General features: G+C 38.1%; 1 protein-coding gene across 2 annotated transcripts in view; it reads left to right on the forward strand.

Moving 5' to 3' along the window:
- The window catches only part of tgm3l.4.S (transglutaminase 3 like, gene 4 S homeolog), a 77,014-nt gene that overhangs the window by 42,664 nt on the left and 6,964 nt on the right, over nucleotides 1–27,386 (forward strand). Inside the window, exons 1-7 of one of the 2 annotated variants that reach the window (XM_018238387.2) lie at nucleotides 18,121–18,221; nucleotides 23,154–23,294; nucleotides 23,783–24,025; nucleotides 24,480–24,598; nucleotides 24,951–25,079; nucleotides 25,697–25,874; nucleotides 27,016–27,151. In XM_018238387.2, the coding sequence (XP_018093876.2) occupies nucleotides 18,215–18,221; nucleotides 23,154–23,294; nucleotides 23,783–24,025; nucleotides 24,480–24,598; nucleotides 24,951–25,079; nucleotides 25,697–25,874; nucleotides 27,016–27,151 (953 nt within the window). In that variant the 5' untranslated portion in view covers nucleotides 18,121–18,214. Of the gene's footprint in view, nucleotides 1–18,120; nucleotides 18,222–23,153; nucleotides 23,295–23,782; nucleotides 24,026–24,479; nucleotides 24,599–24,950; nucleotides 25,080–25,696; nucleotides 25,875–27,015; nucleotides 27,152–27,386 lie in introns of those variants that run through there. The other variant, XM_041578065.1, reaches the window with a different exon arrangement.

The raw sequence follows: 27,386 nt of genomic DNA on the forward strand, positions 1-27,386 counted from the left end.
ACATGATGGACCCTCCAGTCACAAGTTTGTGGACATTACCCAAATGGGACAATGGACACACACATATTTGAAATACACACACAGAAGCACACAAGTGAAAAAAATACAGACTTCATTAAGTTCGCCATTTATAAATATTGTACAGATGGAAAACACATTTGAGCTCATTTACTACCCTGGGCGGGGTACAAAGTGAAACTTACATGAGCAAAGTGCAATGCTTTCCAGTACTTTGCAGCTTATCCTGTTTGTGATTTTCCAAAGGAGCAGCTCCTTGGTCTCAAAACAGGGGGCTTTCTTGATAAGAACATTCGGTTGAAGGTGCCATCTCTAAGTTGGGTCCGAAGTTTGTGGGTCCATTCTCCATCTCGGAGGTGATCAATCCTGTGGCTTTCAGACTTCAGTTCCCCCTGAGATGCGAATTCCCAACGTGTTTCATGTCTCTTTGCTGAAAACCCGCTACCTCCAACCGCTTTCTGTGAACCAGTCTCCCTCCTTCTATTTCTGTGGATGGTCAACAAGAATATGAGGTGGAGAAGATCCTTGACTCCAGAATCTCCAGGGGCTCTCTTCAGTACCTCATCAAGTGGAAGGCTTTTGGCCTGAAGAATGCTCCTGGAAGGACACTCTGATGTGCATGCTCCTCGTCTTGTGAGGGATTTCCACTCTAAATTTCCCCAGAAGCCAAGTCCTGGTGGTCCAGAGGCCCCCGTGAAGGTGGGGTACTGTCACGATCGCGCCCGGAGCAGGTCCTGGAGCTCCGGGGCCGCATCCTCTCCTGCGGCGTCGCTCCCAAAATGGCGGCGCCCATGGCCGCCACGTGTAGCGGCGCCAGCGCGCCGACGTCGACGCAAGGACGTCAATGACGTCACTATGGCGCCAAATTCAAAATAAAAACGCCATTTAGACGCCAGAATGGCGCCCAAGTATAGGAATACTTTCCCTAAAGTGTATCCTGTGTTTCCTGTGAGCCTTATTGCTAAATCTTGTTCCTGTTTGATATTCTGACCCTTTGCCTGGACTTTGGACTTTGCTGAATTCTGCCTACCTGTGAACTCTTGCCTGGATCCCGACTTCTCTTCTGATTAACCCTTTGGACACCGCGACCTTGCTCCTCAAGAGGGCTTCCTCCTCGATCCTGACCACCTCCCTGGAGGGACCTCCCGGCTCCCTGACATACGGAATTGGCAATGTACTACAATTCCTTCAGCAGGGATTGGATGGTGGTCTTAAACTATCGTCTTTGAAGGTGCAGGTCTCTGCATTATCGGTATTATTTCAGGAACGATTAGCGCTACGTGATGATGTGCAAACTTTTCTACAAGGAGCGGCGCACATCACTCCCTTATTTCGCCAGTCAGTTCCAGTGTGGGATCTTAACTTGGTTCTCAGGGCATTACAGGAAGCCCCATTTGAACCTATGAGGTCGGTAGACCTAGGGTGGTTGACGTCAAAAGGTGGTTTTTTTGTTGGCCATTTGTTCGGCAGGAGAGTGTCAGAGCTGGGCACACTCTCGGTCGCTCCGGAGCTATGGTTTTCCACAGAGACAGGGTTACCTTGCGTACGATACCAAGTTTCTTACCTAAGGTGGTGTCTGATTTTCATGTGAACCAGCCCATTATGGTGCCCTCCTTGTGTCCAGAACCTAAGAATGAGGGGGAGAAGAAGCTACATACCTTGGATGTTGTTCGGGCCTTGCGGTACTATGTGGATAGAACAGCCTCTTTTAGGCGGTCAGATTCGCTTTTTGTCATTCCCTCAGGTCCAAGGAAAGGAGCAGCTGCTACAAAGGCTACGATAGCCAGATGGATTAAAAAGTCCATCTACCAAGCATATGAGAGTTCTCACAGAAGTCCCCCAGCACAGGTAAAGGCACATTCCACTAGGGTGTTAAGCACTTCCTGGGCATGGAGAAACAAGGCTTCTGCAGAGCAGCTGTGCAAGGCGGCGACATGGTCGTCACGTTCATACTTTTACGAAATTCTATCGTTTTGATGTTTTTTCCTCCGCTGAAGCTAGTTTCAGTAGGAAGGTGCTTCATGCGGTAGTTATGACCGACTAAGGGCGGTCTGTCTCTTCCCTCCCTGGTATTCAGAGGGACTGCTTTGGTAAGTCCCAGTGGTTCCTGTGTCCCCCAAGGACGTTAGAGAAAAGGAGATTTTTTTGTATAACGTAACGTTAAATCTCTTTCTCTCTAGTCCATTGGGGGACACAGGACCTCCCTCCCTGAGACAAGAGTTCTCGGTATTTGGTTTGAATTAATTCCTTATGTTTTGGTTATGTTATTCTCGTTGATATACTAAACTGAGTTAGAGGGTTAAGCACAAGGGATACATATATATATATATATATATATATATATGGAGGGGGAGGAGCAATTGTTTTTAGTTGTGTCAGTGTCCTGCCTCCTGGTTGGAGTAGCTTAACCCAGTGGTTCCTGTGTCCCCCAATGGATTGAGAGAAAGAGATTTAACGGTAAGTTATACAAAAAATCTCCTTTTCTGATCTGTTCCATCAACATTATGGGGCACATTTACTAAGGGTCGAATATCGAGGGTTAATAAACCCTCGAATTCGACCTCAAAGTAAAATCCTACAATTTCGAATATCGAATTGGAAGGATTTACCGTAAATCCTCTGATCGATCGATCAAAGGATTTTAATCGATCAAAAAAACCTTAGAAAACTGATGGGGAACGTCCCCATAGGCTAACATTGTACCTCGGTAGGTTTAAACTGCCAAAGTATGTAGTCGAAGTTTTTTTTTTTTAAAGAGACAGTACATTCACTATCGAATGGTCGAATAGTCAAACGATTTTTAGTTTGAATCGAAGGTTGTAGTAGCCTATTCGATAGTCGAAGTACCCAAAAAATACTTTGAAATTCGAAGTTTTTTTTACTTCGAATCCTTCACTCGAGCTTAGTAAATGTGCCCATATGTATCAACATTAATATAACATAATAATAACAATACTAATGTTCAGCTCAGGTGAAAAATGACAGCTGACAAATAGGACCCTATAGAGGATTTTGTGGATAGGAGGCTAACAACCTGTTAGTTGGGTGACTCCTGGGGGTGCATAGCTTGATTGTCGTAGTTCTTGTTGCAGGCCTCTGAAGCACTGGGACCAATGGTTGTTCTGTCAGTAGTGCTGTGTCATACCATGTTGTGGATCTAAATGTGTGGACTGTGAGATGTCTAATTTGTTGTGGTAAAGATTCAATGTATGTTGTCCATGTCTTAAAGAATTTTGTAGTGATTTGTTCCTTTTTAATTGTGGCTTCAAGCCAGTCCATGTGGAAGATCTAGTGTAATTTCTGTTGTACTATCGTTGGTGGGAGGGTCTTTGTTAAACCAGTACTGCAGTATTGTTTTCCTAGCAGCCGATGCCAGTCTTCCAATCAGGTTCTTATCTGTTTTTGTTAATTGCGTAAAAGCTGTGTTATTGCTAAACATTGGCCACTCTAGTTGTACCTGGAGAGGTTTTCTGGTCAGCTGAGCACCATATTCTGCAACGTCTTTTCAGAAATGTTGTAATGAAGGGCCTGACCATAGGTTATGTATTAAATCGTCTTTAGGGGATTGGCATCTGAGGCAGCTTTCAGAGGGCAGATTTCCCAATTTGTATCTCCTGATTGGGGTTAAGTAAGAATTATGAAGTATTTCTAAAGCCATTTCTTGATATCTGCTGATCGGAACTAGCTTCATAATGTTTGTGTGTTGTTTTAAAATTTCGGAGGTTGTAGTACTTTTTTAACTTCTTATACTATTGAGTTGGGAAAGAGTTGTTGAAAGGGGAGATGGGTCTTAAACTCCTGTATACTATGTATTAGCTGTATTTTAGATAGTGTATTGATCTTTTATTGTCCTACCTGGCACTGGTTCTGACCCTGAGAGTATTTCTAGTCTCCACAATAAAAAATAGGAGCAGGGCTGCTGTTAGGCTGCAGGCAGTGCGGAACTATTGCAGAAGCATATTGGATCTTTCATGGTTAGGGACAAACCAACTATGTAAATGTCATAGTTGCACCACTCTAAAATATATCCATAGACTGGGGAAGCTAAGGCCTCCACAATCCAGTGGCGCTGTAAGTGATTTCCAGGACAGTCTGGGCTGTTTATCTGACCATAACATGTAGAATTCAAGACCATGACCCTGCAAAAAAAAAGTTGTCTCTTAGACTGGCGAATTTAGACAAAAGCACAAACATTTAGGAAAGAAGAAAAAAAAATATTTTTAAGTGTAAAGCAATAGTGTCAATAAGTATCATAAGGGATTGGGCCCAATTGATCTTCAATCCAGAATGCAACGTATTATTTATGATTTACATGTCTAGGTACTATTGCTAAGGGTTCAATTGCCAGCTTAAGTAATAAAGTGGCAAAAGAACCCCTTGCCAGTGCCACTGTACAGTTAAACGGTGGAGATATGGAATTATTGACCCTGATCTGTTGACTGGAGCTGCATATATTAGCTATGCCCAGTTAAAAAATGTAATAGTCTCTCTAAAATAAAATTAAAATAAATTACAATACAAATAGTTTCTCCTTGAATACAATTAGAGTACAGAGTTGAGTATAGAGATGGAAGACATCTGGGGGTCACAGCTCTATATCTCTCCGTTGGAAATCAGGGCCAGGAGTTTTGTTTCTAGTGTTTGGCATGAAATGAAAGTTATGTTTTGAAAAGTAATAGGGTTCTCAAGGAAAGCAATTTGTTCCTATATAACAGGGGTCCCCAACCTTTTTCACAAATCTTTCTTCCAAACCAGGAATTGAAAAATAAGCACCTGTTTTGAGGCCACTGAGAGCCAAGGGGTTGGGGAGCAACATGTTGCTCATGAGCTACTGGTTGGGGATCACTGCTATATAACTTAGGGCATGGTCTAGCAGAAAACCCCAATTTACTGTGTTTTCCTTTTGACGATTATTTAGCAGTTTTAAACTACTGCATGAAAAGTCTCAAAAAGTCACACACAAACTCATATTAGCTGCACTAGCTGCTCTATTCCACTGCTCTATATACACAGTAAATGTTTTACCCTGACCTATTGAAGATATGATTTCCCCTTGATAATTCTGGGTTAAGTAATTGATCTCAAAATAGTATAGGAGTATTCTAATTTATATAATGATATATGTGCTCTTTGTCTTGATTTAATGATGGGTGTTTACATGTATAAAAATAATTATTGCTGTTATTTATAATTATTTATTGTCACGGTGCAGAGGACACGCCCGTAGATTTACAAAGCAGTGAACTGTGATTTACGACTTGGAAAAAAAGAATTACAGAAAATGAACCTGAGGAAATAGCTTTGTTTTCCAAGTAATATCAAAGAAATACTCTACTAGAGAAAAATGTATTTCTATAACCGATGCCAACATACAGATTTGCTGCATTTTATATTGTAGCCAACACTTAGGTGTCAGCTATATTTGGATTTCATTCTGCCTGTTGGGGCATGATCCTGACTTCTGACAAATATCAAAAAACAGGTAATTAGTCAATCTGTTTTAGCTAGACTGCATGTATCAACCCTCAATATGACATTGGTGCTCGTCTTTACAGTAATTTGAAAACTAGTAGCGAGGCAAGCACAGAGCATCAAGTTTAGCAAGTGTTTATTGAATATTACCAACAACCCAACATGTTCCCTATGATGCCAACACGTGCCCTATGATGCCCTTTTTCAATTTACAAAGGTGAGGTTGATTCCTCCAGTGTCCCAGCTGATCAATCCCATAGTGCATAATTAAATAGTAGGGAGTTTTTATATTTAGTGCAAGTGCTAGAATGTTAAGAGGCCCAAGAGTGCACCCCTTAGTGCTCCTCTACCAAATACTAGCACCTATGGTTGCCCCCTTTTTGGCCAAATTTTACCAGCATTTGTTCAGGGAAGCGACATTGTGTTGGTGGGACAATGGCATCAGATGGAGTGGAGTGATTGATGTGCAAAGTAGACAAATTGAGCTGCCTGATATGAAGATATGGAGAGTTAGTGCTGCTGCTGGCAACTTTGGAAAACTGGGGGAATTACAAAAAATTGTAATACGAGTCCCTGCCCTAGCTGATAATTTACTGGCTAGGCAACCCTACTTGTGCCTGAAGGAAAGCTGCCCTCTAACGGATTAAAAATTCAGCATGAGGAGCAGAGTATAGCATCAGGAGGTGCAGGTGAGCCCTGGCCTGCCACTACCTAACATCTGAATGACATGTAAGTTAGAAGATGAGTAGAGGCCGGAAAGAAGGACATCTACATGTCACCTCATTGGGTAGAGTGCGGCCTAATGCAGACTGTGATCTATTTGGGAGTGCAGAGGCCTGTGGTAGTGATGTATGGGTTAGCTTGTGAGGGTTTCTCTTGCAGGTTTCAGGCCTGAAACCAACTGCAGCCTATTTTTGCACTTTTGCACATTGCACACTGTGTTCTTAAATGTAAATGACTCCTATTGTCTCTGTGCCAGTGGATGAGTTCAAAGCCCATCAAATTCAAATATGCTTTTACTTCCAAGCTTAAATCCTTTGAGTAAGTACCCAAAACTTACATACTTATATACATGATTCCCTTGAAAGGGCACTGGTACTGCAATGCCTATGACCAATGGATTAGTTATTTTACGAGCCATATAATTGTTGGGTACTGAAGATCAGGATAACCAGTGAGAGCCACAAATGTAATGTAGTTGATTTGATATTGGATATGAATATGTGCTATAAACACCATGGATTCATTTTAAAATATAGGACACAAAGGGCCTAATGTAGTTCCAGATTTTCCAATAGAATCAGAAACAATTCAGAAAAAAAGGATCTCACTGTTTATGACATGAAAACCCTATTGAAGTCTATTGGAAACCTGGAACTACATACAGACAAAAATCCTTTCTCCTCAAATTGAAGCCCACCCATAAGTTTGCACATGACAAACCATAAAATAACGTTTTTTTAATTGATCAGAATTTGACCCAAAGTCTTGAAACCCTTAGCAGCCAATTGTCAGTCAGCACTGACTGTTTAGCCAAACGGTGGATCAGTACTGAATTTGGCACCATATCAGACACACTGATCGTTTCTTAACCTTGAATTTGAAATTTGTTAGCATTTTAACACATAAAGGCAACAATGCAGTGCAGTTACTACTGTAGTAATTAATAGCACCCATAAAAAAGTATATACGTCTTTTTCACAACAGGCAATTTACTGAGCAATTTGGCAATTTACTATTATTGAGACTGAGATAATGCTTATGAATGAGTCAATCTTTACATAGTTATAATGCATTCTAATAAGTCAGCATGCTACATTCACTCATATTTATATACAACACAAGGTGGCAACACAAAGTATTTTTGTTTTTTTCCTTAAATATAGCTCTTAGCTACCTGAATATATACTGGGAAATAGTGTTGGTATTAGAGACATTAATGTAGGGTTTCCACCTTTAATGGACATTAGATTCTGGCACGGGGCGAGGACAACGTCACAGAGGCAGGAATGACTGAGTCATGGGGAATGGCAGTTATATCAATGGGTGGGGCTATGACGTGGCAACCCTACTTTAGTGGGCAATTTAATTCTAAGGTGATATTATTTGTAGAACTGAGGTGCAAAAGGAGCTACATGATAAGACCAATGTCTATTTTTAGCTTGACTGAAAGAAAACTGTTTATTTATCCAACACTATGTAACCAATTTATGGCTAGAAATACCATGTTTTATATGAATTTCTTGGCAACAGCCTAGAGCTTCAGCATCCCCATCCAGGCCTTCATAACTGCAACAGGTGTTTGCCACTTTGGATTATGTTAGAACATTTTTTGAGTGTCTGTGCTCTGGAGAGGTGTTGAGAAGCTGAGCTTAGAAGTTGGTGTTGCAAATCTTCAAGCAGAAAACGTGGTTTGCCTGTTATAGGAGCATGGCATACAGGGCTGCTTATCTGAGTCTGAATGTATTACTTATGAGACATGTATATTTTGAGTCGGTCCCTAAGTGACAGCAGCACAGAGCATGTCCAGTGAATCAGCAGAAAAGAAGATGGGGAACTACTGGGGCATCTTTGGAGACACAGATCTTTACTGCTAAAGGGCTGTGGTTGCTTTGGGCTGGTACAGAAGCCAAAACATAATGTACAACATTTCCACCCTACTTTGTTAAATCTTGACAGTTAAATCTTACTTCTGATTCTGTTAATTATGTTAATCAATTTCTTGACGAGTATAATACTGTATATCTGGCTATTGTAATCTTAAGAGCTAAAGTTAGCTTAGTGTATATGTACTGTATATATTTTATGTGAGTGTATGGAAAAGTCAGTATGAGTGTTTATGTATCTGCACTGGGTTTCATTTGCAGAGGTTAAACTTTGTGGACTTTTTCAACTCAACTTAACTATGTAAAATTATTTCTTAAATAATAAGAAACATGTAACTGTTAATTGGTTGCAGGTAGTTATTGGGAGGGGCCAAATGTATAATGATTCATTTTGTATGCAAGGAAGGAATGAATTGTTTTGTGCTTGTATTTATATATACTTGTACTTATTTTACAGGGCTTTGTGTTTGCAAGTGGCCAATCATTTTTAATATATAGGGTGGAGTGTCTGTATTAATAGCTGCATTGTGCTGCACAAAAAAGAAATATAATTAATTATATTGGGGGAAAAAAACACCTACAAATACAATGGAAAGGGGAGAAACAATAGTCTCCAAGCAGTTCCACCCTGAAGTGCTGGCTCCTTCTCAAAGCTCAGAATCAGGCACAATGCACTGAGATGCATCCACATTAATATTACAGCTTAAAAATTATTTGTTGGTTCAAGAATAACATTTTAAATGGTAGAGTGAATTATTTGCAAATAAAAAGTAAACCAAAAAAATCATAACAGAATCCCTTTAAGGAAAAAAATTATATTTTTTTTAAAAAAAATCATCCTTTTCTCTGCATTAATAAAACAATAGATTGACACTTGTACTCAATGGCAACAAATGTGCCTAAATCCATATTGGTGGAAAAACAATTCTATTGGGTTTAAATGTTTAAATGATTGTTACTAGACAATCAGAAGGTATGGTGAGCCAAATTATTGAAAGACACTTTTTCCAGGACAAAGAGGCACAGTACAGACAAAGTAATCAGACTTAAGGTCCCCATAGACGCAAATCTTTTCTCTTGCCGAACTACCGATTTTAGCGAAGTCCTACCAATCCTTTGAAATTATCGTGTGGTTAGTGGGATTCGAACGATCGAACATCTTGCGATTTTTTGGCAGACATCTTTCGGTCCCAGTGCAATCTATCTATGTTTGCAGGGCCAAGCAGGCCCTGGCACGATCGTTCCGAGATAATCGTGGTCTCACGATGATGATCGGATCTTTTAAATTTCTCAACATCATTTCTCAACATCTATGGCCAACTTAAAGGTGCCCATGCACGGCCAGACCAGCGCAATTGGTCTTATTGCAAATAAGTGAATCTGGGCCCGTATTGATCACTCGTATTGACCACCCACATGGTAGGGCCAACAATAAGTCTGTTAGGGCCTCTGAACTTGTTGGATGAGGACTGCATCAGATGTGTTCAGTTGTCATCTGGCCAGAAATTGGCAAGGTTGCATGGACAGATAAACCATCAATATGCCCAGAAGGGGCCACATCTGGAGATGTACAGTATGCCCAATCAGGGCAGACACAGATTATCATGAAAGGACAAGCAGAATGCAAAAATCAATAAAAGCAGAGGGCTAAGAAAGTAACAGATACATTTTAATCTGTACATTTTAATTCTTTCTCTGACCCTTTCCAAATAATTAGGCAATCATCTATATAGCATCTCCAGAAGACCTGCATTAGCTAGTAGTATTGGAGATATTGGTATCCTCCCCCATAAATAGATTTGCTTAACTACAAGCAAATTTGCTATACTATGATGCAAGATGATGCATGGCATGCATTGCTATAATAAATACATAGACACAATTGGTCTACCTCCGAGCAAAGAGAAATTATCCAGGAGATCAAGACAGATACAGACTATAATGAAAGGACTATTAGAAGACAAACATCAGTAAAAGCAGAGGTCAGACTAACATACCCCAAACAGAATCAGTCCAGGAATATCAATAATCAGATTATTTGTGATCCACCTGATTATTGATATTCCAGGCCAGATGCTGTTTTTGGTATGTCAATAAGGCCCTTTCATTACAGGTAAATCTCTCTTCATTAAATGAAGCATGTCATATTAAATTCATAGTTAAGACTGAGTGGTCGCATATGCAGAAAAAAATCTAGAATACTTCTCTTTTAGCTAAAAGCCCTACTATGGTTGTATGTGGTTGTAGGGGGCATAATGAGTAGAAAGCCTCTAAGGAGGTGTTACAGAGCATGAAATGAGTGAGGTGGCGTATCTGAATCTTAACTTTAAGTGCTTTTATATTTTTAAAAGTCTAATAAAAGAGTATAAAAATGTGTATTTACTGGTGCTGCCTGGCTGTTTTCTGTGGAAATGCTGTGCAAATGTGGTCCTGTTGCAAATGCTATCCAGGGTAGGTCCAAAGGATGATCCACCATTCTAAGGTCTGAAAAGAAGTGTCACTGTTGTGGTTACAGAGGAGACGCTGGGGCATAGAGCTATCATTTACACTAGCACGCATTGCATTCCACATTTTTGCATTTACCCGGGAACTGGACAAGCCTCTGGGGGAATGGCTTTTGGGACTATGGGAGAGCAGTTATTTATATTTATATAATAGCATTGTTTCCACTGTTTGCATTAATATTGCAAGTATTTTTGTTCATGTCTAGAGGGGCCTTATAAAAAAAAAAACACCACACTTATGCCAAAATATTTATGTGAGAAACTCCCTCAAAAAAAAAAATCAAGGGCATTCTGTTCCTCTTCAATAAATGATTATGTTTTGCTTATATAAATAGTTAATGCCTCAGTAATTATTTAGTCACATATCCAGACAAGCATGTTTGTTCAATATACTGTAAGAGTAAGTAATTATAATAATAGAAAAGCAATTCATCATACATAAGTATCCTGTCTTTTTTGGCCTTTATTATTGTTAATGAATTACCAAGAGAAATTCCTTAGGAGCCAACAAAATGTCAAACGATTACACTAATAATGATAGTTCTATGTTTATTTTCCATTTGTCTTTCTGTGTCCTGTCTCTCTTTCACTAAAATGTATTCATTTAGTATACGGTCGTGTTGTTGGGGGTCAGTGATGCCTGGTAACCAGAAAGCAGATTCATTCTGCGACTATTTTTTTTTACTACAATTGTACTTGCAGGTACAGTATGGGATCACTTACTTGAAACCCCATTATCCAGGAAGCTCTAAATTACAGAAAGGCCATTTCTAATTTTTAAAAAAATGTCCTTACTTTGTAACAATAAAACAGTAACTTGTACTTGAAGGTGACTAAGCTGCATGGCTTTCCAGGTAAAAATCTGAAAAATAGGGACTTTTTGGGAATCAAAACAAAAAATTGGTTTAGTAAAAAAATCCAAAAGAAATTCGGATTTTCACTAGATTTTATTGTGTTTTTACCTGATTCGATTAAATCGTGCTTTTTTAATAATAAATAAGGTCCAATCATGGATTCTAGTTTGGTCAGACTTTTTTATTTGGATTTTGATAAATAAGGCCCTTTGTATCTGTCTGGGTATATATGTAAACCTATATATATATATATATACACAGATACCCAATAACCACACTCCAGGAACTTTATAAGTGAGAAAATTTAAAGTGATGCCGCAGAGAGTGTTGTGAGTGGACTATATAGTACAATATATCTACATATAGACAAATACAATAGGTCCTCTGCACTTAACCCATCATCATATATGTAGCTTGTATTTTCATGTCCTCAGCGCTCTCCAAAACTGGATAAACAATTACCTTGAGCTCACAGTCCCTCCCCGTGGTTCAGTAATACCAGCACCTGTATTTGCGTTTTTCAGCCTGAGTGAACACAGCCTTTATTATTCTCCACATCTGCTGTGTCTCATGGAGCATTTTGAAAGAGACATGCCTTTCCTAAAGTTTTTTTCCCAGCCACTGTGCCACAGTAAATATATTATAGTTTGATTTCTGATTTTCATGATTTATCAAATGAAGATATTGCAAAGTTTCAAATGAAAAATGTTGCCACCTAAAACCTGTCTGTGTTTTTTTTTTTTTTAATGAGATTTTACAGCCTCATTGAAATGAATGGATGAACGTGATGTACTTTTTTACTGTGGTTTAACACGATGACAATGAACTCATTCAAGTTTGGAAGCAGTCACTTGTAGATATTGTAGTTCATGAAGAAGTACACTGAGAGATTCTTCTAACTCGCCACACCTTATCCCATGACTCTGTGCAGCTCACATAAATGACTTCCAATATTGCTGAAGATGAACTAAGCATAAATAACAGCATCCGTTTATTTAAATACACTCTCAGCTCTTCTACCATAATCCTTATTTCCAAATCCACCCCTCAATTATATCTGCCTAAGCTTCATTGTTACAGTACTCCTCTTTCATCCTCTTGCACTAACACTCCAATCCTCCTCTGCTTTGCTCTTTCCATAGTATTGTCAGGATAGCCCATCCCTTCAAAAACTTTATTCTTGTGTGAAAACAAAGGTATGTATCCCTTCGTTCAATCTGTATGGCTGGATATGTTTCCATCATTTTGTGTTTAATAAATTGTAATGAGTAAGACCATAGTTCATTGTTTGTGTGTCTTCCCTTCTCTACATATTTTCATTTATAACTGTGCATTCATTATAGCCATCATGCTTAATGGGATTTTTCACAGCACTGCTCCAGTTCTTTCTGTGGTGAATTTTTAAACCTTGTAAAACAATATTGCAGCTCCTATAAACAGAGATACTAAACAAGAAAGGATATTCTGTGCACATAAAGAAGCCCCATGGAGGCAGACAGGTGGGAGGGGGCAGGAATGAGAAGACAGGGGAGATGGAACACAGTGAAGAAGGGTTCACTCTAACTTAATTCTGCCCAACTGCACACACTCGCTTCTCCCTCCCACTAATGGGTCTGCATGTCAACCATTTCCTCCCTGTGTTGGGCCCATGCACTAAATCCTTATCTCCCCCACCATTCAGTCAGCATGGTCCACATGGCCACTGCTTGCTCCACAGCACACAAAGAAAAAGCCTACCCCTAGTTGCAGCCCTGTTCTCAGCCCCTGTTGAAACAGGGGCACACATTTGTGACTCATGAATGAGAAAAGCTAATATTGTGTTCTAGAACAAGCATTGTACACCTGTAAAATCCATATAGAGCTGTCATCATCATTAAACTTTGGCTGCAGTTCAAGCAACATTCTGGTATTATTATTATTATTTATAATATAGCCCTGAATTATCCCACATTGGATCATGAATTATTCCACACCCTTCCGATCTATATAAACATAGGACCCACTGTATATATCAATCAGACTATGCAATTTAGTCTGTACGTATACTCACATGCTGGTAGAGTACAAAAGTGAGACTCACTGGCCATATAATTCATTGTCAACTAATATTCTGTTTGCTGTGAAGATACCTTAGGAATGGATCCTAAATTTACAGACTGCGAAAATAGTGTTTTGGGTGCTTGGGTACTGGGTTTAGGGAGTGTTCCTTTGTCCTGTGTACATATTGTAGCCTAATAGTGTTTTTAGCTTCCAATCATCCTTTGATATAGGTATTCTCTCCGAGGTGTACCTTATATAGCTGAGGTTTAAAGGCCTCTTAATTTGACTTACTTGAGTTCTTGAGAAAATGCATATGGTTTTACTTCTAGTTTTACATCTTTACTTCTACATTGCTTTTGCTGAGGGATTATTAATTTAATTGAACTTTCAGTCTAGGATTTACATAAAATGAGGTCCTTAAAAGTGCCACCTAAGATTACATATTTTGGCCAACGTATGATACACATATGGATGAAGTACAGTAGTATGCTCAAAATCATATTTTTTGTGTGCAAATATAGCAACTGTGTAGTGCAGGGGTGCCCAAAAGGTAGATCTGATCTACCAGTAGACCTTTAGCTGGTGATCAGTAGATCTCAAGACACTGGCAACAAACAGCTTGTCTAAATCACCCTCCTGTTTAATTCAGATATTTATTCTTTTAAGATTACATAAGAAATAGTTAATAATAAATGATTATTATAATAATAATACAATAATATAATAATACATAATAAATAATACAATTTGTAAATATAGCAATATAACTTTACCCATAAATTAATATAATATTTATGTAATACAAAATGCTAACAATACTATTATGGATGTAGATCATAATGGGACAACATCACTAAAGTAGACCCCACATTAGTAAAGTATGGGCACTCCTGGTGTAGTATATAGCAGGTCAGTACTGCAATGTGGGCTATTTCTTCGTTTACATACACCCTATAGTCATAATTGATCATTGTAATCTGTATTTGAGTGACTGCAAGTCTGCTGAAAGATGAAATTATGATAATTAGAAAAATTAAATAAATTAATGGCCAGTTTATGATTATGTCACACAGGAGATACAATTTTTAAATGATTTACAAATAGGTTTCATTGTCTTTTTCAGGGGCAAATATCCGTATTGTGTCACCTTAATAAACTTTGAAGCCTAAAGATGGTGTTTCCTCATAAATGAGACCTTCAAATTCAGCTTCTTTGCACAGTTTTGGACTCTCTCTGTTTTAATAACATTCCTTTTAAGCGCTGGAGACCAAAACCGCATTGCTTTTCCACCATTTTGTAAAGAGAAAGAATGACTCTCTCCTCCTATTAATCTATTCCCCTTTTAATACATCATTATATCAATTTATCTTTTTTTATAGTTCTTGAATTATTTGCATTCCCTTTTTGACTTTGTCCTGCTACACATATATTGTTATTATATACACATATATTTTTACTATTGATAAATGTTTGTGGATAATCTTTTATGTGTGACGCATACATGATTTCTGGCTGGGTCCTCAACAATCTGTGATATAAAACTATTATACTGAATTTTTTTAAAATAGCTAAACTGTGCTGCAGCTTCTTCAGTTGGGGCATAGCCTCAAGTCTCAAACATAATCAGATGTTATGCCAATGCTCAAAGATGTAGTCTCTGTTTTAGTTTTGAGGAGGTTGTTCGGGGATACTTTAATCATGAATTCAGGGATGGAAGCCAGGGGTAAGGAGCAAGAAGACTTTCTTTATACTATAATCAATTATTCCATCTATTTAGCCTTTTTGTTCTCATAGAAATAGGCAATGGCCATGAATAGACCAAAAGTTTAGCAACATGAGGGTCCACTGAAACCTGGGCCCACCGGGAGTTTTCCTGGTATCCCTGTGGGCCAGTCCGACACCGGTCACCCTGGAATGTATGGCTATGTTATTGAAGATACGCAGTGGGTGCAAAGGAATAAAGGGTAATACTAACTTGGTAGCTGTGATAATTTCAACATTGTAGGCATGTGTTCTTTCAGTTTCAGTTATCCAGTCTTGATAGGATGAGGACATAGATATGTTTTTAATATGTTGCTTGAGAAAAAAATGGGTGGATTTTGGCACTACTACTTATCACTATTTTTGACTGTGGTGACCCATTAAAACTTGATTTATTTAAGCAGACAGGCAGATAACAAGGCCATCTCTTATGGATATTCCTGTCTATCAATTAGATTACGATGAACAAAACAGAACAGAATGAACATTTTTCTGGCATAAGCAGCAGACAGTAGCTATATTATCACCAAAAAAGTGACCACAGAGTCTGGTATGTTAATTAATCACTGCATATTTGGAATGCTGATAGGTACAATTATATTAGACGAGCAATAGCAATACTTTATTACCCCTTGAAGACTCCTTAAAGGACATGTATATTGTCCGAAACGTCGCATCTGTGATGTGAGAGCATATATCTTTTTGCAAAGAAAATCCTGAGTGCTGCTTCTTATTTACCAGAAATTGTCTATATGTTTGGATGAGACGGCGGCCCTAGGGAGGCAGAGAACCGGGTCTGTTTACACTAGTGAAAGTGCTGGGGCATCCAACGACTTTATCTATCTATCTATCTATCTATCTATATATACTGTATATATATATATATATATATATATATATATATATATATATATATATATGTGTATATATATATATATATATAATTATAAAAGGAATGCTTGTCTTTGGTAGAAGCTGTGAATTACATGATGGACCCTCCAGTCACAAGTTTGTGGACATTACCCAAATGGACAATGGACACACACATATTTGAAATACACCACAGAAGCACACAAGTGAAAAAAATACAGACTTCATTAAGTTCGCCATTTATAAATATTGTACAGATGGAAACACATTTGAGCTCATTTACTACCCTGGGGCGGGGTACAAAGTGAAACTTACATGAGCAAAGTGCAATGCTTTCCGTACTTTGCAGCTTATCCTGTTGTGATTTTCCAAAGGAGCAGCTCCTTGGTCTCAAAACAGGGGGCTTTCTTGATAAATACAGTGTTGCGTCCATTCGGAAAACTGTTTTCATGAATGGTGGTAGGGCTTTTAGGCTACCCCTCTACTGTCCCCTATCTTGTTTGTCTTTCATACATTCCATTTGGGGCTTTACTTGTGCTGTGTAAAAGGGGATAATTGCGCTCTCATCCTGCAAATCTATACCCCTCTTAATATAGCTCAAGCCTTGTTTGCCCTTGCAGCTGCTGCCTGGCACTGCTTGGTGCTGCAAAGTTTCTTCTCTAACACTAATCACAGGGGTCCCCAAACTTTTTTACCCATGAGCGGTACTGCAATGCAAGCATGAAAAATCTTAATGGGTGGTGTAAAATTGGTGATTTTATAGTAATGGGTGAATTTGACCAGTTTCACTTTGGGCAACACATTTTTTTCACGCATTGGAGAGTCTATGGGGATCTTTTTCATGGCTAAACCTGGCGAAATATTTTGCTTGTCTTTAGATTGATATAGTGGAATTACAGCCTACAGAGTTCTCTATTTGGCAGTACATCTGGATTTTAGGCAAGAAAAACTCGCTTCCAAGCCAGTTAAATAAAAAATAAGCACCAGCTTTGAAACCATTGGGAGTAATATCCAATTGATTGGGGATCACTGATCTACAGGAACTCCAAGGTCCTTCTCCATCAAGGATTTGATGTAGTCCCATTAAGGTTAAAACTGGTTTGCATATTTTTACATCTTAGGTGCATAACTTTATATATAACACTGAATCTCATCCACCACTCTGCCATCCACATTGCCAGTTTGTCCAGATCTCACTGCATGGATGCCACATCCTGGATGGAATTATTCGGCCTGCATAGTTTTGCATAATTACAAACACCAATCCATCACTTAGTAGCACTGTGTCAATAAAAATATACATTTAGACTTCACAGTCCTGTGAGTTAATCAAGATATTGCACCTGATTTATGAGATTCAGTGATAAAACAAATTATGGAAGTGGCAAGTTGAAGGATTTATTTTTGGAATCACAAACAGCTCCACAGAAAAATATAAGGACACATAAAAAATGTAACTTTCTCTGGGCCTTACAAAGCCTAAGGTATATAGTTAGATGTCAGTTTACTGAAAAAACACATCTGTAATTTCCCATGAGTGTATCCAGAGTATTCTAATAAAATAAAACTAGTGAGCAAACAAATCAATTAGAAGCCCATCTGAGCTATTCATGACTGTAGCCTATGTCAATGTCTTATAAAATGCACAATTATCACAGCCTATAAGATGCTGTATATACTAGTACAGAAGAACTAGGCCAGACAGGTTTGTGAGATGAGGCTGAACCCATTCCAGGAGCTTGTAAAAACAGATTTATTTTAACGAATGGTTTAAGCACTGACTTTAGAAATTAGGGTAAACATTTACAAGGTACAGTAAGTGTGCATGGTACTTCAATTAATAAGCACCAGAGACATGCCAAAAAAAAATCACATGGGCCACACTGGATTTCCGCCCTCTCTGTGAGGAATACAACAGGAAGAATGAAGGCATGTCCCATTAATAGTGCAATAAAATACGCAGGCAGAAGAATTTTAATAGTCTGGGCACTTAAGAATGATACAAATAATGGTAGATCCACAGCAAAGCGAGTAGTTTGCCTTGACGTTCTGTACATGACACAACAAGTAGAAGAAACACAGGTTTACAATGGAAGGTAAGCCAAGCATTTATAATAACCTTTTAAGGAAACCACTTGGGATTCACATTGGATTCCTGCTGGAAGAGCTTTACAAAATTCTCTACACAACTACAATACCCAGCTTTTCAGAATGGACCTCAGTGGATGCTTGGATTATATAGAAACTTTCTAGAGCTTCCGCTGAAGACTGTAAGATTTATGTGGTAATGTCTACAATGTTTGTTTTAGTCAAAGCAACCTCAAAGCAAAATACATGAACGATAGATGGTAAAATTATATGGGGGTGGTAAAATATAATGCTAAAGCTATAAGTGTATTGATTTTGTCAGAAGACTATACATCACTAGGGGGCTTTGCTTTCCTGATTATTGTATTAAAATACTTTGCTGTAATAGTCTTTGTTGGGGTACTATGAAGTTGTTAGGTGGTGTTGAGAATACCAGGAGGCTGCTTCCCTTGCAGAGACACTGAGATACTCTGATGTAGTTTTGATGATATTCAATGATGTTCTTTATAATTGTGCTACATGGAAATATGCAAAGCTTTCATATGGAAACTCTAAAAGGCTGCAATAATTGTTCCCTATGAGCTGTTCTTTTGTGTGGCAAAGGGTGGGTTACTATCCGAAGTGTTGATGTGCAATTATTGGTGGTAACGATATGAACTCCCTGTTTGAATGGTATATATAGAGTGGGTGCAGTTCCTTTAATAATTTGTGTTGCAGTGTATGACGTATGTCTAACATCTAGGGGGTCTGAACCACCAATGTAGGGGTGTTTGGATTGTAGGTTGTGCATATTCTTGTTGGACTGTTCACTGTTGTAATACTGGTGGCCATATATTTCCCTAAATAAAGTCTCTGTCCACATACATTAGAGCGAATATTATCTGTACTATACTTTGTGTGGATTTTGAAAGGCCTTGATGATCTGCTAGAGGCATTTGGAAGACATGATTTTCTGCAGGAATCACATCAACCACATGGGTCAAGTAGACTACAGACTGTAATGGTGACACATAGGGGGCACATTTACTATTGGTCGAATATCGAGGGTTAATTAAGCCTCGATAGTCGACCCTCAAAGTAAAATTTACTGCATTTAGTACGATCGAACTTCCATCGATCAAAGGATTTTTGATCAAAAAAAGCTTATGGGGACCTTTCCCATAGGCTAACATTGGTGCTCGGTGGGTTTTAGGTGGCGAAGTAGGTAGTCAACGTTTTTTTTTTAAAGAGACAGTACTTTGACTATCGAATAGTTGAATAGTCGAACGATTTTTAGTTCGAATCAAAGTCGTAGTCGAAGGTCGAAGTAGCCAATTCGATGGTCGAAGTAGCCAAAAAAAACCTTCGAAATTTGAAGGTTTTTTTTATTCTATTGCTTCACTCGAGCTAAGTAAATGGGCCCCATAATGTGCAGTTTACTTTGAGTTTAATGTTTTAAGTGCTTTGAGTCCCCTAAGAAAAATATTATATCAAATGTTATTATTATTACATATGTCTGGATGGGAGAAGAAACATATGTTTAATCCATAGAAGTACTGTAACTAGTACTGTTCTTAATATTACCAACAGAGGGAGGTACATAAAGATAAAACAAATTATTATCACCTATCACAACAGTTAAATTTAAGGTTCTATATTGTTACTTTTTATATTAGCTTGTGCTGGATGATTCCTAAAGTGGCTAACATTTTTAGTAGTGAAGGTATGTACCACCTCCCTACAGAATTAGAAACCAGTGTTATTATCAACCATTGCATAGACTATGAATTATACCTCCTCCACCAGACTGACTACAACTATGATTAGATACTTTGGGAGTAGGCACCTGTGGCCTAGGCAGACACTTATGAATGTATGAACACCTAGCAATTTAGTTAGCATTACAAGTACTGTTTTTTTTATTAAGCATCCATTTAGACGATTGACGGCTTGTTAAAAAAAGGCCCAAGTACACATTGTGAACTAAAGTAATTTTTCCCAAACTGTAATTCAAGACAAAAAGAACATTTTGTATTTATAAGGTGTGACTATAGGTTTTTCTCCAGAAATTGTGTGCATAGTTTGTGGGAGGTGAAAGGGAAAGGCTAACTGTGTTCTGAAAGAAAGTTTAACTAAAAGATATTTTATTTCATAATAAGTGACCCATCAAAGAACCTAAGAAAGTGTACATATACATATCAAGAAATATTTGTATTTTATGTCATTTATAGGTGCAACTTTATGTTTTGCATGCATACCCAAAGAACACCTAAACGTATTGAGCAAAAGTTGGTTGTAATACTGTTACAGATAGCATGGGAATAAAAACACACCTTTTACTAAAGGGCGAAGTGAAAAATTTGCCAGCGTGACGTCATTTTGGCAATTTGCCGATTTACTAACGGTAGCTGGCTTAATTTCGCCAAGGAGATAGACTCTGGCGCAACTTCGCACTCTTACGCCAGGTGAATTTTCGGTCTGGCGAAAGAGCGTTACTACACAAATTCACTAAGTTTTTGATTTTACGGACCGTTACTTCTATCGCCAGACTTGCCTTCGCCACCTCAGACCAGGCGAAGTGCAATAGAGTAGATAGGACTTCCTCAAAAAAAAGTTGAAAATTTTTGTAGATCCCAAAAAACGCTGGCGTCTTTTCCTATTTAAAGGATGATAGACTGAAAAAGATCGTAAATGTTTTTTTGGGGTACCCTTCTTCTCCTCTACATTTGCTAACATATGGCACCTAAACTATACTGTGCGCACATGTGTTACAATATAACAACTTTATATAATTTTATTAAGGTTCCCTGGCCTTGTGTAGTGTATTACAGCAAATACGGCCATTGTACTTTAACTGCACGCCGTATGCAAATTAGCCAATGCTAGCGTAACTTCTGCTGAGCGAAATTATGCCAGCGTTCGGTGCCCTGTGGGCAACTTCGGATCTTCGTGAATTAGCGTTGTCCAGGCAAATTTTTGGCTGGTGAATGTGTTGCGATGTGCGCAAAGCCAGCGCTAGCGAATTTTCGCTGGTTAGTGAATTTGCCCCTTGACTTTTCCTAGCAATTATGTCTGCCCTTGGTTTGTTTGAGAGTAGGGTAGATATAAGCATCAGAGAAAATTTATCATATAAAATTACATGTTGGATACTTGTATAGTAATATAGTTTTACAGTATATAAAATATTTAAATATGTTTGGATATGGACTTTTTTGGGTAATGTAATGTTCAGGGTGTATAATTTCCCTTTCAAGTGATATCAGCAAACGTGTACACATAAGTATGCAGTAGACAGTAAGACCTATACCCTGCGGCAAGTTTAGATATGACTCTGTCCTTTAAAAATCCACCCAAGTTATTTTATATGTCATCTGTTTCATTGTTTAAGTGAATGAATTTATTTAATTAAATTTAAACTGAGCTTTCAGGAGAAAAAAATCTTCTCTTAATGGATACATCGTACAACTGTGTGTCCACCATCTGCAGTAGAGAAAACAGCAATACTACTAGAAGGGGGTTATTTATCAAAATCTGAAAAAAAGTGCGACCAAACTTAAAATAATCAGATTGGGGAAAAAACTAAACCTTTTCAGATTGTCGCATGAAAAATCTGAATTTTTCTTGTTTGGTGCCTGAAAACCAAGAAAAATTTGAGTTTTCCTGGAAAAACCAGTGTCAAACCCTGAAACATTTCGTGAGGGTTAAAACATCTTCAAATAGTTAAGGGGATATCTGCAATTGACTTTTACATGAGTTTGGCAGGTTTTAGACTGTGTAATATGTGGATTCAGACTTGGAACAGCTTTGTGAGAAACAGTGCAAAACATTGTGCTCTTGCACTACTGCGGTCCTTCTAGTGGACCCAGTGGAGGTGCAGTAACATCCCCAGGCCCCCTAGAGTTCCACCCCTGGTGACAACAATGACTTCTACCTATTCCTTGTGGACACAGTACAGTTTGCAGCCTTAAATACTCAAGCAGGCAGCCCCACAGTTTGGGGTCTAATAGTATGCTTGATACACTCTCTTATATGTGCAGAGGTAGGACACGGGAACAAGTTAATGTAAGTTATATTATTTATTACTAAACGGGAGCATAACTAGAGAGAAAAAAACTACTGGGGGGCCCAGAGTTACACATGTAACCGAGGTAACCGAGTACTGGCAGTTTCATCAATAATGTCTTATTCCCAAAATTCATGGAGGAGACCTAAAATGATTTGACTGTGGGGCCCAGTATCTTCTAGTTACACAACAAAAAAAGTAATACATAATAAAAATAGCTCAGTTATTTGCTATTTTTATATTATTATCTTAAATGCTACCTCAATCCTGGTTACCTTGGCCTAATAGAACTGGAAAAAAAACTTTTATAAGAAAATGTTATTCTATGCAGCTGTCTAATATACATTAATATTTTCAATGTTTTTTTAGTTATCTGTTATTATAAAGGCACTTGAAAGCAAGCAGCATTTCTGCCCCCTTGGTTCTGATTCTTCAAACTTAAGCCTGGCTGAGTGTAAATTGGGCTTTATGTACTCAAGATTTAATTATGCAGGTTCTATCCAGGCATTGGATAGTTGACTAAAGAAGGGAATTTAAGTCATGGCTTATTCCAAGGAAACTCCACTGAGAGTTGAGAATATTCATTGAATTATTCTGGCTCATTACCTCTTAAAAACAACTGTTGCAGTTCATTCAGCTCAACTGTTGCAGTTCATTAGCAAAACTAGATATACTCCATAAAATATCCTCAGACTAGGATGAGTAGATTGAGAAAACTCTTTGTTCTATTGGTTTCGTTTTACATCAGGTGTTTTTCAGTTGTATTTGTGTGTATATAAGCAATGCTGTATTGAGAGAGGGAACAGTGCAGATCAGAAGTAAAGTATATTGGATGCGGTATTGGCAATGCAGTAAAAAGCCAGGGACATATGTTTAACAATATGTTCATTTTGTATAGAATCCAACAGGAAAGGGCATCACACGGAAATGTATAACATCCCTGACCTAATTTTACGGAGGGGTCAGTCTTTTTGGATAACTCTGGATTTCGACAGGCCTATTCAGGAATGGGAGAGCATCGTGTTCACTGCACAGACTGGTAAATTACCTGTGTTTCACCACATAATACCCAATAATTAACTTCACTCTCATTCATGCTTTCTGCCTATTCAGCCAAAACTCTGTATTGCTAACACCTAGATATAGTCACTGTAATAAAACCAGCCATTGGTCCCTTCTTCCTGGAGCTTAAAAACATGCACATACTTTTGCTTTTAAAAAAACATTGTTAGTCTTCATTATTGGTGGTTATTTACCTTCTAAATGCTGTTGGTTTCCACAAATTACGTGCCCATACAGGCTACCGCTAAAGGGCCATTGGCAACCACAAAAACTGTAACTTAGGCAGGAAAAAGTTACTTGATGCCCTATTCTCTCTGGTGCCTGTGGTGTGAGGTCTGCCATTAAGAAACATGTACCACTATAGGCAATAAACCAAGCCTGCATCTACCATAATCCTTTCCTAATCATGGCCAAACCCTTGTTTCATGCCTTAAAATTATGTTTCTGTTTCTTTTTCTCCTGAAGGTCCTTTGAATGCAAAGTTTTACAACATCAATGTTGAATTTGCCCTGTCAAACTCATGGTCCAGTGGAATGTGGAGCGCTGTCTTGGAGAGTGCTCCTGGCAATTCTCTACGAATTATAATGTACAGCCCAGCCAATGCAGTCATAGGACGGTACAACCTCACCGTCCAGATTTCTATTATGGGACATACATCAACATATTCGCTTGGGAAGTTCATCCTGCTTTTCAACCCCTGGTGCCTCGGTAATTCTTGAATAGACCCACTGACATCATTTTGAAAATGCTCATTATTAGTGGGCTAGCGAGTAATACTGGTTCCTGATAATAATTTTAATATCTTTTAGAAGTATTTTTTTAAACAGTAGCATTTATCAGTAGGTGGTACTGTATTATTTTTATCTAAGGAATCAATTGCTTAGGTGAGAAGTGGTGCCTGATGTGATAGAGCAGTCAACATTATTCTTTATCAATAAGAACTGTTGAACAAAGCTTCTTGAATAAATGGCAGATCCCTTATCTTAAAATGAGGGAAAATAGACTCATAAATGCCAACATCCATTTGTTGACCTTTAGTTGTCTTTAGCTTGGAGCCCATTTGCCAACAGTACATAGCATAAAAACATTCAGCATGCCAGGCCAAATATGTCCCTGTGCTACAAAATTATTCATATTTTTAAATGAACTTAACTTTATTTAGATGATGAAGTGTATATGGCTAATGAAGATGAGAGGAACGAGTATGTTATGAATGACAATGGTATTGTGTTTATCGGCAGCGAGAAGCATATAGCCAACCTCGCCTGGAACTTCGGTCAGGTAATCTGTTTTCATTTGCTATAATTGCCCCTAATTATAGTTAACCATTTTTAGCTTTAATGTAAAGGATTTACCATCATCAAAATAAAAAATAGGGTTTGTTTTGTGCCTGAACTCTTGGTTTTAAATGAGTAAATGTATTTGTTTCTTCATTAAAGTAAAACATTATGGTTAATTATTAAAATTGGACAGTTTTAACAAAATTACACAGTTGCTTTTATTATTCCGCTTGCACTAAGCTGTTTCAATTCTGGTTGATGTGGGTTTTGCGGCAAGGGACTTACTTTGCACTGTATTAAGATACCTGCACTGTAGTAATGGTGGTAACCATCTTCTGTTTTTAATTGGCCAGTTTGAAAGCAATATATTGAACATCTGCCTGGATATGTTGGACAGAAGCTTGAACTATCGTAATGATCCAGCTGCAGACTGCTCCAAAAGAAACAGCCCAATGTATGTGGGAAGAGTTATTAGTGCTATGGTAAGCAATATTACAAAAGATATGGAATATATACAGTATACATAAGTGTTCAGACAACAAGAAAAATGAAAATCAAGGACTTTAGCCTGCAGGATTGCAGGAAATGACTGTTGGGACAAAAATTTGGAATATGAATGTAACAATACAGCAGTTACAGTATATACCTCCCTTTCTTTTTTACTAAAATGTTTCTCCCCAATTAATCTGCATTCAAAACTCTATAGTGAGGCCTATTTATAAATTCGAATTTTGGTGGTATTAAACCTGTTTGAAACCACGATTAAACTCTAGTTTTCTAAAACCACAAGTGCCACGATAGTTATTAAAAGATCTGAATATAAAAAGTACAAATGCAAAAAAATGCCTTCTATGGAACCAGGACAGCTTTAACGTGGTGCAGTTGTGTATTACCGAGCATACCAATTCGGATGAATAATTTCCATTTTTGTTGTTGTTACTAACCAATGGCCTGTCACTTTGCCTCAGTATAACATGGCATATGAACTACAACTTGGTATAAAAAAAAACAAGCTTGATAATTCTCTCCCAGCTCCAGCATATATTGTTGTGCATTTAGAACCAAGAATGTTATTTTATGATACTTTTAATCTCAATAGATCAACAGCAATGATGATTATGGTGTGCTGGAAGGAAAGTGGGAAAAAGAATTTTCTGATGGTGTTGATCCAAACAGTTGGACTGGAAGTGTAGAAATTCTTTGGAAGTGGCAAAAGGAAGGCTATCAACCTGTCAAATATGGGCAGTGTTGGGTGTTTGCAGCTGTCATGTGCACAGGTACAGTATGTCTGTAATGGCTCACCAAATTCAGCATTTGGTGTGGAATTCAGCCACACCCCAGCACTCTGCTGGATTCTTAATACTTGGTCATACTAAATCCAAACCTTTAAAATCTTGAGATATTAATGCCAACATAGTTTTATACATTAGAGCAAATTTGGAGGATTGTGTTCTTATTTGAATGTGCAAATTCAGATTTGAATTTGGCTCCATGTGAACTGAATCCAAAAATTTTAGTCCAAGTCAAAATGCCAAAAAATAAAACTACTGCTAACCTTCACTTTTCTCAATGTTCTTCAGACAAATGATGAAGACAGATAAAGGGTAAAATATACTTTTAAGATATTTAGCATTTAAGTTTTAAATACCTGTACCTCCCACAAATGCTCTCATTTGGGACTGCTGGGTGTGAAATTGACCTGAAGGTGGCTTCTCTAATGACCTAACTTAATGAAGAGAGCCATGTGCTCTGCTAAAGGGAAATGTCTCTCTATATTCAGTGAAACCTCAAAATGACAGGTGTGCAGAGCAGTGGATATGAAGTCCAGGTTCTAATTGAAAAAGCTACCTTTAAATTAATCCCTACGCCATCAGCACAGCAGCTCTTGCATGTGCCAGGCAAAGTATTCACATTTTAGAATTTTTAAAAATTTAGAGGAAGGAACTTTTAATTTATTAATACTTGATTAATACCATTCTTGATATAATTTACTTTTAAGTGCCTCATACCAGGGCCGGAAATAGGGGTAGGCAGAGAAGGCACGTGCCTAGGGCGCAAAGCAGGGGGGGGCAACAGGCACGTACCTTATTGGCCTTCTACTCCTAGTCTGGTCCCCTCTCTCCTTGGCAATTGGTGCTTCTTTGCATGGGTCGATGTGCGTGAGCGTCAATTCACGCATGCGTTCGTGTCTATGGGCGTGATCACCCATGTTGTCTAGGGCGCCTGGACAGTCTGCCCCGACTCTGTCTCATACTTTACTGGTAGAGCAGATGTAAAGCATTACAAAGAGCCATTAATAAATGAAAAGATTACCAACACATACAGTATTTATTTAGACAGAATCTCACCTGTACATATTGACTTGTCGAAATACCTATACATATTCACAATGCTTTTCTCTTTGGGGTATTTTTTCAGTCCTCAGAAGCCTGGGCATACCAACCAGAGTGATCACAAATTTTAACTCTGCCCACAACACCGATGGAAATCTTTGTGTCGACTTGCACTACGATAATGATGGAAAGTTCATGGAGGTTTCTGATGACAGTATCTGGTAATATTATTGCAACAGATACAGTAAAATGCATTAACCTGGTCATTGCATTGGCTTAATGCTTCAATAATAAGTCATTATGCTATATGGGAGTCAAATGTATGGGGGGAATTAAGAATTACTAACAAATTATAATATTAAATAACTACACAATTTGGTTTGCTAAATGAAATAGTCTGACAATTATCACAGACTAAAATTAATGAACAGTTAGTTGCAGTCCATGCTGTAAATG

The sequence above is a fragment of the Xenopus laevis genome, chromosome 9_10S, assembly GCF_017654675.1.
Source record: "Xenopus laevis strain J_2021 chromosome 9_10S, Xenopus_laevis_v10.1, whole genome shotgun sequence".
Lineage (NCBI taxonomy): Eukaryota > Metazoa > Chordata > Amphibia > Anura > Pipidae > Xenopus > Xenopus laevis.